Raw genomic sequence first — 13,129 nt, 5'->3', positions numbered from 1 at the left:
AAGTGTTCGGTCACCTGGAAGCCATTCTACACACGCTGCTTATGTAAAACAGCAAGAGCTCTCGGATAAATATAAATCACGAAAAACATCCGGACACCCAACTAAACCTAGCGCCTAATTTTCTTAGCTTTTAGCCTGCTGTATTGGCTTTTTGTGTGTATTTACAGTATAGCTCACTGTAAACACTGATATCCAAATAGGCTGTGCTGCTGTTTCCCTTGCCGTGCATCAAAGAGCAGTCTTGTGTCCTCACTAGGCCCAGGCTGCAATTTGGGCTCAAGGCGTGGCCCGGCACCCATTGGGCTGTGTCCGCCCTGCGTACCAGTAATGACCCCTTCCCTATGGGGAGTGTTTGATCTGGGCTGCTTGTGTGCTTCAGCAAGACCTATTTCTGGAGCGTGGAGGGGGATAAAGGGAGCTTTCAGACGTGGTGCCAATGACCATAATTAAGCAGCTTTAAGGGGTGGCAGCGAGCGCGCTAGCAAGTACAGAGTTTGTAATTTGGAAGAAGGGGGCAGCGTCGCTGTGGCTCATTGGAAGTACATGGGAGGGTCGGGTGGCACCCAGTTCTGAAACACAAGGCGTAGTGTGTGTAAAAGGGACTGCAAAGAGGATTTTAATGACTTGCATCCATTAGCACCCACCCCTGAGGCTAGCTGACCAACAGCTTATGGCTAAAATGAGGGGAGATCACCATGTGCTTTACACACAAGCAGTCAGCTTCAGCCTAACAGAGTGTCATTTAAGGTGACCTTTTTAACTGGTCAGTCAGCCACTAATGGTTCAAAGTCACTGACATCTTTAGCCTCATCAGCTAATTGTTTATCCTCCAACTTGGCTCTGAGGAGCATTCATCTGAGTGAGTGTTTGGATTCATTCATTCTGATTTTAGAAATTAAAGTTGGTATTTTAGTGATAAGATCAGAAATGATCCAAATATTCCCTTTAAAATTGATTTAATTACAAGCAAAACACGACTGCTAAAAAAATTTTATTTGGAGAATGAATTTTTAATGATGGAATGAGGTCCAAGTACTGTAGTGTTTCTCAGAAATGAACAAATGCACCCAAATAGCAAAACAATAGAACACAAACATTTTTTGTTGCTCAGCAGAGTTATGGTATCCATGCAGATATCTTTGGACGTATTTGTGAGAATTCCTTTGTATTTTTGCCTCAGCGCCTATAAATTGGACATGGATTATCTCTAAGGATAATCCACAGACTGTTTTCAATGGCAGCACCTTCTGCTGAAGGCAGTGTGTTTCTTGGACTCATTTGCTTTTGAACAGTTTTGAAAGGAACTTAAAATATCATGTCAAATGTTCATGTACGTGTTAATGAAACACCTCAAACAGGTGGTGGGTGGTAATTACTGGCTCACGGTCCCTGTGGGGTGGTCTTGGCCGGCCTTACCCCGATCAGGCCGTGACCCCTGTTAAGGTAATGGGTGTTCATCCAGGTGCTTCTCCATTAACATGTCTCTAACATCATGGCCAAAACCAGTGTAAAAACAGCTGTCTTATCTCTGCAAACTGGCCCAATTTTACTGAATAAGTGAACTGAATGAAGACAAAGACATCTTTCCAGCCCGTGACTATTATCTACATTTTACATATTATCTTCTGGTTATTGCTCAGTTATTAATCATAGCTCTTCCCAAACCTCCCCTTACATTTTCCCAGTTTTTACTCCTTGGGGAGTTATGACACACTTGCCAAGTTTACAGTCATAGAGCTCTTATTTATCGTTACCACCTTTCTTGGGAAAATCCAAAGCTTGACCATATCAATTTTTCCATACAGTGCAGGGCAACGTGATGGCATACTTGCCAACCTTGAGACCTCAGAATTAGGAAGACATTCAGGGTATATATATATATATATATATATATATATATAGAGAGAGAGAGAGAGAGAGAGAGAGAGAGAGAGAGAGAGATACAAAAAGATTGAATAAAATAAGCTAAATGTCACCGTTATTATTGTCCGGCCGGAAACAGGCCGGGGGTGTCCAAATTTAGATGCTGCGTCCTTGCTATCTAAAATATAACCGGACGCTGGCGTAAATTTTCGACCATCTCACACTTCTGTTTAATCAGTTTTATTCAGCTGTGTGAAAACCCCAGAGGAACCCTCCCGAGGGATTAATAAAGTTTTATTTAATCTAATCTAATCTAATAACTTTAATCTCAGCCAAACCTATTTACTCACGAACAAATAAAACACCGAAAAAGGCCAAACAATAACATGTTTAAGTTATTTAAGTGACGTTTATATCATGTTTAACCTGAATAGCGAAAGACCGGGGGGTTTGAAAACGATGTGCCGGGAGTTTTCTGCAGATATTTGAAGTTTACACAGCTACATTCTCGCCTGAAAATATGTTAAAAGTTTATTTTGCGACCCAGAAAGAGTAATAAGAGTAATATTAAAACTAAGTAGCTTCAGTAGTAGTAGCCATTGTTGGAAATAATAATAATAATAATAATAATAATAATTATTATTATTATTATTATATTTAAGCTGTAGCTGTAGGCGCTCCTTTCTGGCACTTTCTAGTGAAGTCCTTCCCATCGTGTCACCGTGCTTCATTCATATGGTTAGCCGGTGCTTTGGATTTGGGGTAAGATCCTTGTGGCCACCCCCTGAGAAGGCGTGTAGTTGCTCGATGGAACCGCTGGGCTTGTAACTTGACACCTGGCCGTGCGGTGCATTTGCCATCGCTTTACCCACAGAAAGCCTATTTAAAAAGGAAAGGGATGAGTCCAACGCTCCTGACTCCGTAACCCCCTTTCAAAAGAACCCAGCTTTCGCTCTCCCTCTCTCTCTCTCTGGCCGCGTGTCCCTCCAAACCGGATCGGCATAAATGAATGAAACACAAGGGAATATCGACAGACAACCACACAGGAAAACTCTCTGTCAAAGCAGCCTGTCAGGAGGAATTTATACTGGACTTGACAGGCAATTCAACATGAGTTTTTTCCTCTGGAACTTCACCTCAAGCTTGTCAAATGCGTAAAGCGGCGACCGGTGTCTTTTTTTGCCCCCCTTGCAAAGGAGTCACACTGTGATTAAAGGATCAGGTTTTTGACTGCCAGGACAAATGAATACAAATGAATTTAGGCACCCGAAGGAGAGATTGCAGAACCTCTCATCTAGACACAAAGTAAGTGACATTTGTTATCACTGTTTTATTTGATTCTAACGATTTTTTTTGTGTTATGTGAACGGGAATATTCAAAACATGATGTGTACCGAAAAACAGTTTAAAGACCTGGATGCCTCCATGTGCGTACCTGATAATGTGCCGGCTGGCTGTTGTCCAGCTCACAGTGAAGAAATTATGTCCACATGGGGAATGCTGAGTCTCTGAATGGGGTCTGTTTGGACCATGGGTGTAATTTGTTATTTGCATGGAAGACCAAACAACTCCATTCGTGCAGATATTTTTACCTCCCCTTTATCGGTTCTTGAAAAAGCTGGTTCATTCGGACGCATTTGCGTAGGTCGTGTTTAATATCTGCAGGCAGTTCGTTGACATTACTGGAAGTGTTCACTAAAGTGACTCATCTGACAAAGCAAGCGAATTAGGCAATCATTCTTACCCATAAAGTTTCATCAGAGGTCCATCAGTCTGTGAAGGTTCTCAGTCATCCAGGTCATTGTAGTCAAAGGAGCTTGCAAAGAAAAGCGTCTGGACTTCTTTAAGTTACTTGAAGACGTTTCACCTCTCACCTCTCATCCTTTAAGTTACTTGAAGACGTTTCACCTCTCATCCTTCAGTTCAGGTCACAATGGTGGGGAGTCCCCACCATTGTGACCTTAGAACTGAAGAAGCTTCTCGGATGAGAGGTGAAACGTCTTCAAGTAACTTAAAGAAGTCCAGACGCTTTTCTTTGCAAGCTCCTTTGACGAGAGGTCCATTAGCATCCACTAAGCTGTTTGGTAGATTTTGTAGGCATGCTTTTCATGTTTTTCTGTTTACGCGTTCCCCACATGGCACTTTTACGAAGGCTAAATAAAGGGATACTTTTTTAATGGTTAAAAAACGTTTTCCCCAAACAAACAAGCTTAAACGAACGCATACGTTTCTGCGACAGCCTTAAAGTATTTAATCAAACATCTGGAACCAATATGAGCTTTATTAGAATGTGATATAAATGTTTTATGGACGTGTTTACAGCATAGGTCTCCACAGACAGTAAGTACACATGGGAGCAGTGCAAAGCCGTCTGTACTACACTGTTGACTTTCTGGTGAAGTTCATGCTGCAGCCTAATGTTGCTAAGCTCAGATGTCATCCATTGATCCATTTCTTTTTTTGCATTCAGTTGTGCACGCAGGCGCGATTCTAGCCTCATTGAGTACTGAACAGCTGGTTTATTTGACAGATTGCTGGCGAAATAGCAGCCGTACAGTCATTTAGGGAGTAGGAAAGTCCGGACAGTTGACCCATCGTCTGCTCGTTTTTCATTAAAACAAATTGGCGCAGGTTGTGTCGGTTTATCACACCTACCTGTCGCGCGTAAAGAAACACGGCTTTCAAAAGCTTTGCCTCCTCACTGTGTTAGTCACGACTCCACGGCGCTAGGACTGCATTATTATGGACTGTGATGAAGTCCAGTCTGTCTGTCTGCGATGTGTGCAGAGAGTTTCATTCTCTGTGTGTCCACTTGGTGTCTCCCTTCGTGTCCCTAACCCTAACCCTCTTTAGTTTTCACACGCAATCAATCCTCAGCAATGCATTTTTATCCTTGAAATCAAACTGAAAAGATGACGTTTTAAATTGATTAATTAATGAGTCATTGACCAAAGGATTGATTAACTGCAGTCCCTTCCAAAATCCAGCTCAGAGCTTGAGTACTCTGTAGAACAAGGTGTGGATTGTTTGAAAAACTGTCTGAAGTGAGCCATTAGATGACTGCAGGGAGAAAAGGGGATTGACACTCTTAAACCCTCATCATCATCATCAGCCCTTGTTAGTGTCAGCTCATCCACAGGAATTTTCCACTGTGTGTGAATGTGAGTTTGTGGTCAGGGGGAAGGATCACCTTTGGGAAATCCTTCAAGAGAATCAATAAGAAGGCCAAAATTGTAAATAGAAATGGAAACTACACTGGCCTTTCTCTGTTGTTCTTTTTCTTTTTTCCCTCTATAACTGCAGACAGGTTGGTGCTTCTGTGTATATGTTTCTGGGGAAGATTGCAACAGTTTCTATTCACTCACTGTCTCACTCCTTCCAACAGTTTATCACTCTGTTAAATTGGTTGTTGATCTCTTACCACTATTTTTCTTAAAATGGCAGATTTGTGGGCTAATCACTTCTTAATCTGGAGATAAAGATGTTATCAGCAGTGCATGGCAGTTTTTTCCCCATTCTGTGCTGGGACTTCAGTGTATCATTAGGCAGCCTAACGCACAGTATGTGTGTTAGGCTGCCTAATGCAGTAGATGACTTAGGAGGAGGGATTGCTCATCCAGTCTGTATTTTGTCCACTCAGCTTAGGGAAGAATCCCCTCAGCGAGTCATGTCATAGCTCGCTATTGCAGTATGAAAACCACACCAGACAGGGTCAGCGTACAGATGTCAGCATACAAATCCCCCTTCAGCACAGCCACCTTCAAATGCTCCACACAGGAGAAAATCCTGACCTGTCAGATGCCTTTCAAAAGCCCCCTCGCCTAATGAAAATCTAAACAAGCTACTGAGAACTTTTAATGTGAAAAGCCAAAGAAAATGGTGCTGTTTCCTAGGAAACCCGGTCCAGTTTCCACAGATGTAAACAGCCCGAGGAGTAGAATAAAAGTTGTCGGGGCTGCAGTAAAAACCTCAGCATTCATGACTCATTTTCAGAAAGCGGATCTCTCCCTCCGCTGATAAGACACTGAGTCACACAACTCCACACACATACACAAACAGTGACACACAAACACAAACACATCCCGAGTAACCACAGCCAGCTGTGTGTGTGGATGAGTGTGATGATGCTTTATTAGCAAGTAGAGGATGGAAGGGTTGGAGACACAGACACCACAAACATGGATGTGAGCACACTGTTGCACACGTGCATTCAGACACACACACACACACACACACACACACACACACACACACACACACACACACACACGCACACACACACACACACACACACTGGTTAATGTTGAAGCTGTAGAATTGTTTCTGAAGAGAGGCAGACACACGTCCTTGTCTGGGATAATGTAAATCGCTCAGCTTATGCAACAGTCACCGTCTTTCCCACATTTATGTATTTGGAGCCCTGTTTGCCTACTGTGGCCCACCAGCAACAGCTGTTATACACATTTCCTCCTCCAGTGTGTGTGTGTCTGTGTGTGACCATGTGTGCCTGGATGACCTCCAGCGGTAAACAGTGGTTCCCCCAGCCTGTCACCAGATCTCGGACCCCTACTGGGATCTCAGTCCACTTGCCAGTCAGTTTCTTTAAACTATGCTGCACACCTGGATGCGGTGAGGGTGCTGAGAGACATTTTGTTTTTGTTTTTTCTGCACATGTGTGTATGTACGAGCGCACATGCATGCACATTTTGTTGGTTTTGGGAGTCTACTACAGTATTTTTGTCTCCAAAACCACAACGTGTGTGTGTGTTCTTGTGTTTCAGAGAGATAGAGGCTCGCTGAGATCTAAGTGCTTTAGCAGACTCCTGCTTGTGCCCTCCTACTGTAAACAGTTGTGTCACTATTGAACAATATGTTAAGGCATGCCTCCTATGGTTAAACGCAAATAATTACATTTATTAATACTACTTTTTTGTCAGGGTTGAGACAGGTGTCCAATGTATCTGTAAATTGAGATTTGTGGATTTATTATATGCTGGAACAAAGAATTTTGCATTCTCATGTTGTGACTTGTTAGACTGTTTGTCCATCAGGGACCTAAACGTAGGAACGGACTACCTCTAGAAGCAATTTGAGCCTCTGCAGTTACCTTGGCAACACCTCTAAGTAGTTATTTGGGGTTAATGAGGCCAAGGCTCTATCTAAATGAATGGGGAGAGAATTATATCTTTAATGTTAATGGTAAAAAAAAAAAAAAGAAGAAGAAGAAGTTTCTGGCTTCATTTATGACACAGTTCATGGTGCCAATATGATCAACATCTCTGCCTTAGCCAGCAATCACATTTGATTGATTGATCATAGTATCAATCAATCAAATAGGAATAATACAAATAGGAATAATACACTAACTGTATTATTCCTCATACAGTTAGTGAGGAATAACTATGAGAAAAAGAGTTAAATAGTCTGTCCAATACCACGTGATTGTTGCCTCTCTCTGACATCCTTCTCTTCTCTTCTTCCAGGAGAGCCCTATTGCTCTGTACCATTTTATATTGTACTTGTTACCTGGGACTTACACAAGTACCCTCTGAAGGTAAGCTTTCCATACTCACCTCCACGTACTGCACTTTCTGACCTCTTTTGTTTGTGCTGAAAAAAAACCCCAACTCTGTAAGACTGTAAGGAACACTGGTGAGGTTTTACAGTTATTCTTTGCCTTTTTGGTCAAGGCCCAAGCACATAAACACTTTGCTAAGAGAATTGGGCCAGCCGTTGCCATAACAACAGGTGTTGAGTAAGCTAAGTCCAAGGATCTAGGGAGTGATCAGCTCAACCATTCAACGATCCAATGTTGACCATTAATCAAAAAAAAAAAAAGTAATTCTCATGTCAGTCTGAGGTTAAAGTCAAAATTTTGTCTGGACAGCTGCACTGCTGAAGACCCCACTTAGCAAAGCATTTGTAAAGGCTAATATTCTTCACAAGGGCAAAAGGGAAAAGTTTGACGATGTGAAACGTGTACTAGAATTCAGAGATGCCTAAATCAGGAGCTTGCCTCCACTTTGCAGAACATTTTATACAGTTAAGTTAATTCAGTTTTATTCATACTTTATTCATATAGCACCTGTTTACAAAGCATTTAGCGAGATGCGCCTTACTATTGTGCTCAGCTCTTTTGCAGACATGTTTCATCTACCGTAGACATCCTTCTCTGCAGCAAACAGCAGACTGAACTGTTACAGGCTTGCTGGTCAATACAGTCAAGCATTTAGCAGCTATCTAAGCCACTGGTATTGATCAAAAAGACTGCATAAGGACAGATAAAGGCAGAGTCATTATCCAGTAATGTTTCTCCATAAATGCAGGATGTTGAAACATTTTCAGCTGATTGCTAACAGGCTTGCCTTTAACCGAGATGTTAAGTCAGTGTTACATTCACAATCTTGCATCCAAGTAGCCTTAAAAATCAGTTATTGCAGATTGATTTGAAAACGTCAAGTGTATTTCTGTTTCATCTCCTTTTGGTACCATTTGGAAGTTTCCTCTGATGAAGAGTTATTGATACAGTCCAGTGAACTGCCCCCCTGCTCTAGTCATTATGATTGAGGCTGACAGCACACAGACTTCAGTAGGCCCGACAAAGCAGTGACTGAAAACTGATGGTCGACAAAACCAAATGTCATTTCAGTTCATTACATCAAGGCTCTTCCACAGTCACAGCTCTGCAAATAAGCCTTTGAAAAGCTGACACCTGTTCTTTAAAGTGTCTGGTGTTAACAATTAATGTAACATAACAAGTCTTGGTGGGGATAATTCACCAGAGGTGTAAAATTTAGTATTCAGACCTAATAAAGTTAGTTGGACATGTTTGGCTCCTTTTTGAAAGCTGAGTTTAGTTTTTAGGCTCCGTTTCAGCCACTAATTAGCCTTTTTATTCAGTAAAGAGTCTCTGTATTGAACTGTGAAATGCAATGAACTGTGAAACGATGAACAATAAGAGGAGGAATGTTCAGCAATATGTTCTTGCTGATCAGCCTGTGAGCAACTCACTGTCCCCTGGCACACGGATACCTTAGTGCAGCCTAAGACTTCTTTTGGAGGCCAGAGTCAAGGATTAAGTTGTATATTGAACACTGATATGATTTTATTAGGAAAAAATTTAGCATTTTTTTTCTGCAGTGGAACAAATTTTAAAACTAAAATGTAAAAGGGGAACAGCCAGGTAATGATTATGGTGAACAGCATCCGCATTTGCACGTCATCCCTCACTTTACATACACTTTACAATACATGGAAAGGTTCTCAGAGCATGTGCTGACGAACTGACCGGAGTCTTCACTAAAATCTTCAACCTTTCCTTGTCATTAAACACCGTCCCACCCTGCCTCAAAACCTCAATCATCATCCCCATCGCTAAGAAGACGGCTGTGGACAGCCCAAATGACTACAGGCCTGTTGCACTTACGCCTGTAGTGATGAAGTGCTTTGAGAGACTGGTCTGTCAGCACATCAGGGCCGGTCTGCCTTCCACTCTGGACCCCCACCAATTTGCCTACAGGACAAATCGATCCACCGAGGACGCCATCACCATAGCGCTCCACACTGCGCTGAGTCACCTGGAGCACCGAGGAAACTATGTGAGAATGCTCTTCCTGGACTTCAGCTCAGCATTCAATCACATCATCCCGGAGATCCTGGTCGAGAAACTGTCTCACCTGGGACTCTCCACCTCCATCTGTCTCTGGATCAAGGACTTCCTGACAAATAGACCACAGTCTGTCAGACTCGGCCCCCACCTGTCCAGCACCATCACACTCAGTACCGGGTCTCCACAAGGATGTGTTCTGAGTCCCCTCTTGTTTACGCTCTACACATCCGACTGCTCCCCTACCCATCTCTCAAACACCATCATGAAGTTCGCGGATGACACCACAGTGGTTGGACTCATCTCAAGGGGGGATGAGTCAGACTACAGAGATGAGGTTAACAGATTGACTGAGTGGTGTTCAGCTAACAACCTCCAACTGAACACCACGAAAACTAAAGAACTTATTTTGGACTTCAGGAAGGGCAGAGCAGACCCGGCCCCACTCTACATTCACGGGAACTGTGTGGAGAGGGTACACTCCATGAGGTTTCTGGGCGTGCAGATCTCTGTTGATCTCTCCTGGACTGCAAATACCACGGCGTTGGTAAAAAAGGCCCAGCAGCGTCTCCATTTTTTGAGAGTGCTCAGGAGGAACAACCTGGAGGAGAGGCTGCTGGTGACATTCTATAGAGCCACCATAGAGAGCATCCTAACGTACGGCATAACAACATGGTATGCAGGGTGCTCAGTTGCAGACAGGAAAGGACTGCAGAGGGTCATCAACACAGCCCAGAAGATCACTGGCTGCCCTCTGCCCAGCCTGGAGGCCATTGCGAACTCCCGATACCTCAGCAGAGCTGGCAATATCATTAAGGACTACTCTCACCCCAGTAACCAACTGTTTGAACTATTACCGTCAGGCCGACGGTACAGGTCACATAAAACCAGGACAAACAGATTCAGGGATAGCTTCTTTCCCAGAGCTATCACCACAGTAAATAAGCACAAAACAATTAAACCTGCTTAACTTGCCATTGGCACTATACTATGCTGCTATTCATACTATCATTATATTATGCTGCTATCCTGTATATATTGTACTTATTTATTGTCTGAGTACTACAGTTGTTTTATTGTACTTTTTATATTTTACATTTATATTTATTTTGCATTTTGCACCAAGGGAGTGGCACTCCAATTTCGTTGTACTTTGTACAATGACAATAAAGGCTATTCTATTCTATTCTACTTTCATTCTTGAGTTTCCAAATCATATGACTCCCCATTCAGCTCTCCATCCTTGTCTGTGTGTCTCTCCTGAAACATTCAAATAAAGGTAAATTGCCAGAAGGTTGAGGAAAAACAGGAAAATTCCAGATAAACCATGTTTTACCATGCTCTGTCCCTTATCTAAGCATTGCTCATAAGACGAAGACTTAGTTTTACGTTTTAAACATATTCAGTAGTCTAATAAGTGACGATTTCAAATATGATATTCAGGGAATTCAGGCAATATATTGCTGTGTTGGTGATTGGGGATGATGAGGAAATATCATAAACTATTGTAAACTAGCTCAGACCGGCCAGAAAGGGATTATTTCAGTATAAATCAGTGACTTCATCCTCTACAAGGGATACAATCAGAGAAAAGAGCCTTAGACTTTCACTCTATCCTGTTTGACTGAATTGGCACATTGCAAGTCTATAAACTCTGGCCATGTGTTAAACATGCATCTGCTCAGACACTTACAGTATGCTTTATATCTGAGACTGTGCTGTTAATTTATGCCTCTGTAACAGTAGAATAGAAGAATAGGAGACAATGTACAGAACAGATAGAGGTAATGTACCCGCCTGCCTCATTGCCAAGTTCCTGTTGTCCTTTAATGCATCAGAGACCACACAGAGAGCAATATACACCATGCACAGTGTGAATATTATTCCTGTTTTATAAAGCTCTAATGGTTTGAACTACAGGGAAGTCTTACAGCCTTATACATAGCACATAAGGACCATAAAGAACTTAAAGCAATCAGCGGAGTAAGAGTCGTTTAACTCAAGGTTCTGTTTTGAGTTTGTATATGTTTAATGTCAAAGTTTTCTAAACCTCTTTTTCTCTCAGCTCAAATATTCCTTCAAACTTTCCCTGCAATTATATGTATTTTCAAAGTCTAGGGCCCAACAGTTTAATAAAGCAAGCCTTGTATTATAGAAAGACAAGCATGTCATTCAAGTCCTCACTCTCTATAGTTTACCAGTGCAGCACATCCCAGCTGTCTTTCCCACTTTTTCTGGTATCTCATCAACACTGCTTTTCCATGGATTCTATACACATGTCCCCATTAGACCGGCCCCAGTGACCACAGGTCAGAGTGAGCCCGCAGACAATAAAAATGGTGAGGGGCCTAGGTCTGAGATCACAGGTCATGGAGAGAATGAGGGCTGTGGGACTACTGAGACTGAAACTCTGAACAGAGAGTCAAAGTTGGCTGAAAGGTTGGAAACTGTGCTCCGAGCTCTCGAGTTGAGAGATGTTGTACTCACTTGTGGTTTCTGTGGCCATGTTCTGAATGTCCATGCTGACTACATACTGATGAGAAGGACAGAGACGAGATGGGAAAGAGGTTACATGATGACGCTGATGTCATTTAGTTCATTCCCTCGCAAATTAAAGGCTTAAAAACAAAGAGACACAAAGAAACGTGTCTATCAGTATAGCGAACATTGTCAGCACGTGAACATTAGCTTACAGTACAGCATGCATGCATTAATATGAACAGAGATGAATAAAATTCTGCCACCAGATGAATAAAATGTGTGCCTCAAACACACATTTGCAACAAACACATATTTGTCAGCATTACAAAGCATGCGGTGACCTCGCTTTTGCTTTTCAAGTGCGTTGGCCAGGTGGCTACTAAGAAAGGATTAGGTCCTCTAGTCTGCTTGTACTTGCAGTGAGTGCAATGCATGACCAATATATGACCATATATCCATTCTTTTCTGCTCTATATACCCAAAATTTCATTTGAGGTTTATGGGGTCCAGAGGAAAGACAAAATTAGGATAATAGGCATACACTGGGAGAGGTGTTTTGGTTTAACTGCAACACATTTGGATTGTCTTATCAAAGGATTTCTAATAATTCCTGTTGAACGTTTGAGCTTTTAAACTCTAATCACAGTAAGCTGAGATGAATCTCTATGAGTTTTAGTGTTAGAGGGTTCAGTAAGGTTTTAGATTACTGGCAAAGATCAACATTATATTTCACTGTGAGTGCAGTACAGAATGTGGTGTACACACGCTGCCCTTGTGCGACACTTTAAGCTGTTCAAGGCATCACAAAAGCCAGACATATTGGAGCAATGTGAATTAGCAAAGCCACTGACATTTGAAGTAGACCTCTGTGCTGTTCAGCAACATAAGAAACAAGATTGCTGCATACTCCTGCCTGTCTGGACATAAATTTATTTTGGCCTAAAGTTGCTATAAACCATCTACAGAAGCACTTAGATGTGCTCAAAGTCTGCTGAGTTCATTATTGTTTTGATTTTTTTTTCTTTTTGCCTGTCTCTTCACCCTTCAGTGTTTAAGCTACAGTATTTTGTGAACTGCTGCAATATGGACATGATGCAAGCCTCTCGTAGCATAGGAGTCTTTAGTGAAAAAGAACTTTGAAAAAGGGAAATGTTTTGCACCAAATTCTTTTGCAAGAAC

The 13,129-nt window shown here is 42.1% G+C and overlaps 1 protein-coding gene across 1 annotated transcript in view; it reads left to right on the top strand.

Moving 5' to 3' along the window:
* The first annotated feature begins 2,669 nt into the window (after positions 1-2,669).
* Positions 2,670-13,129, top strand: part of col27a1a (collagen, type XXVII, alpha 1a) — a 67,388-nt gene continuing 56,928 nt past the window's right edge. Inside the window, exons 1-2 of the mRNA XM_085164983.1 lie at positions 2,670-3,168; positions 7,347-7,417. Coding sequence (XP_085021109.1) covers positions 3,116-3,168; positions 7,347-7,417 — 124 coding nt within the window. The 5' untranslated portion in view covers positions 2,670-3,115. The remainder of the gene's footprint in view (positions 3,169-7,346; positions 7,418-13,129) is intronic.

The sequence above is a fragment of the Neolamprologus multifasciatus genome, chromosome 7 (assembly GCF_963576455.1).
Source record: "Neolamprologus multifasciatus chromosome 7, fNeoMul1.2, whole genome shotgun sequence".
Classification (NCBI taxonomy): Eukaryota; Metazoa; Chordata; class Actinopteri; order Cichliformes; family Cichlidae; genus Neolamprologus; species Neolamprologus multifasciatus.
The sequence above is the reverse complement of the archived record's forward strand: the minus strand, read 5'-3'. Positions and strand labels throughout refer to the sequence as shown.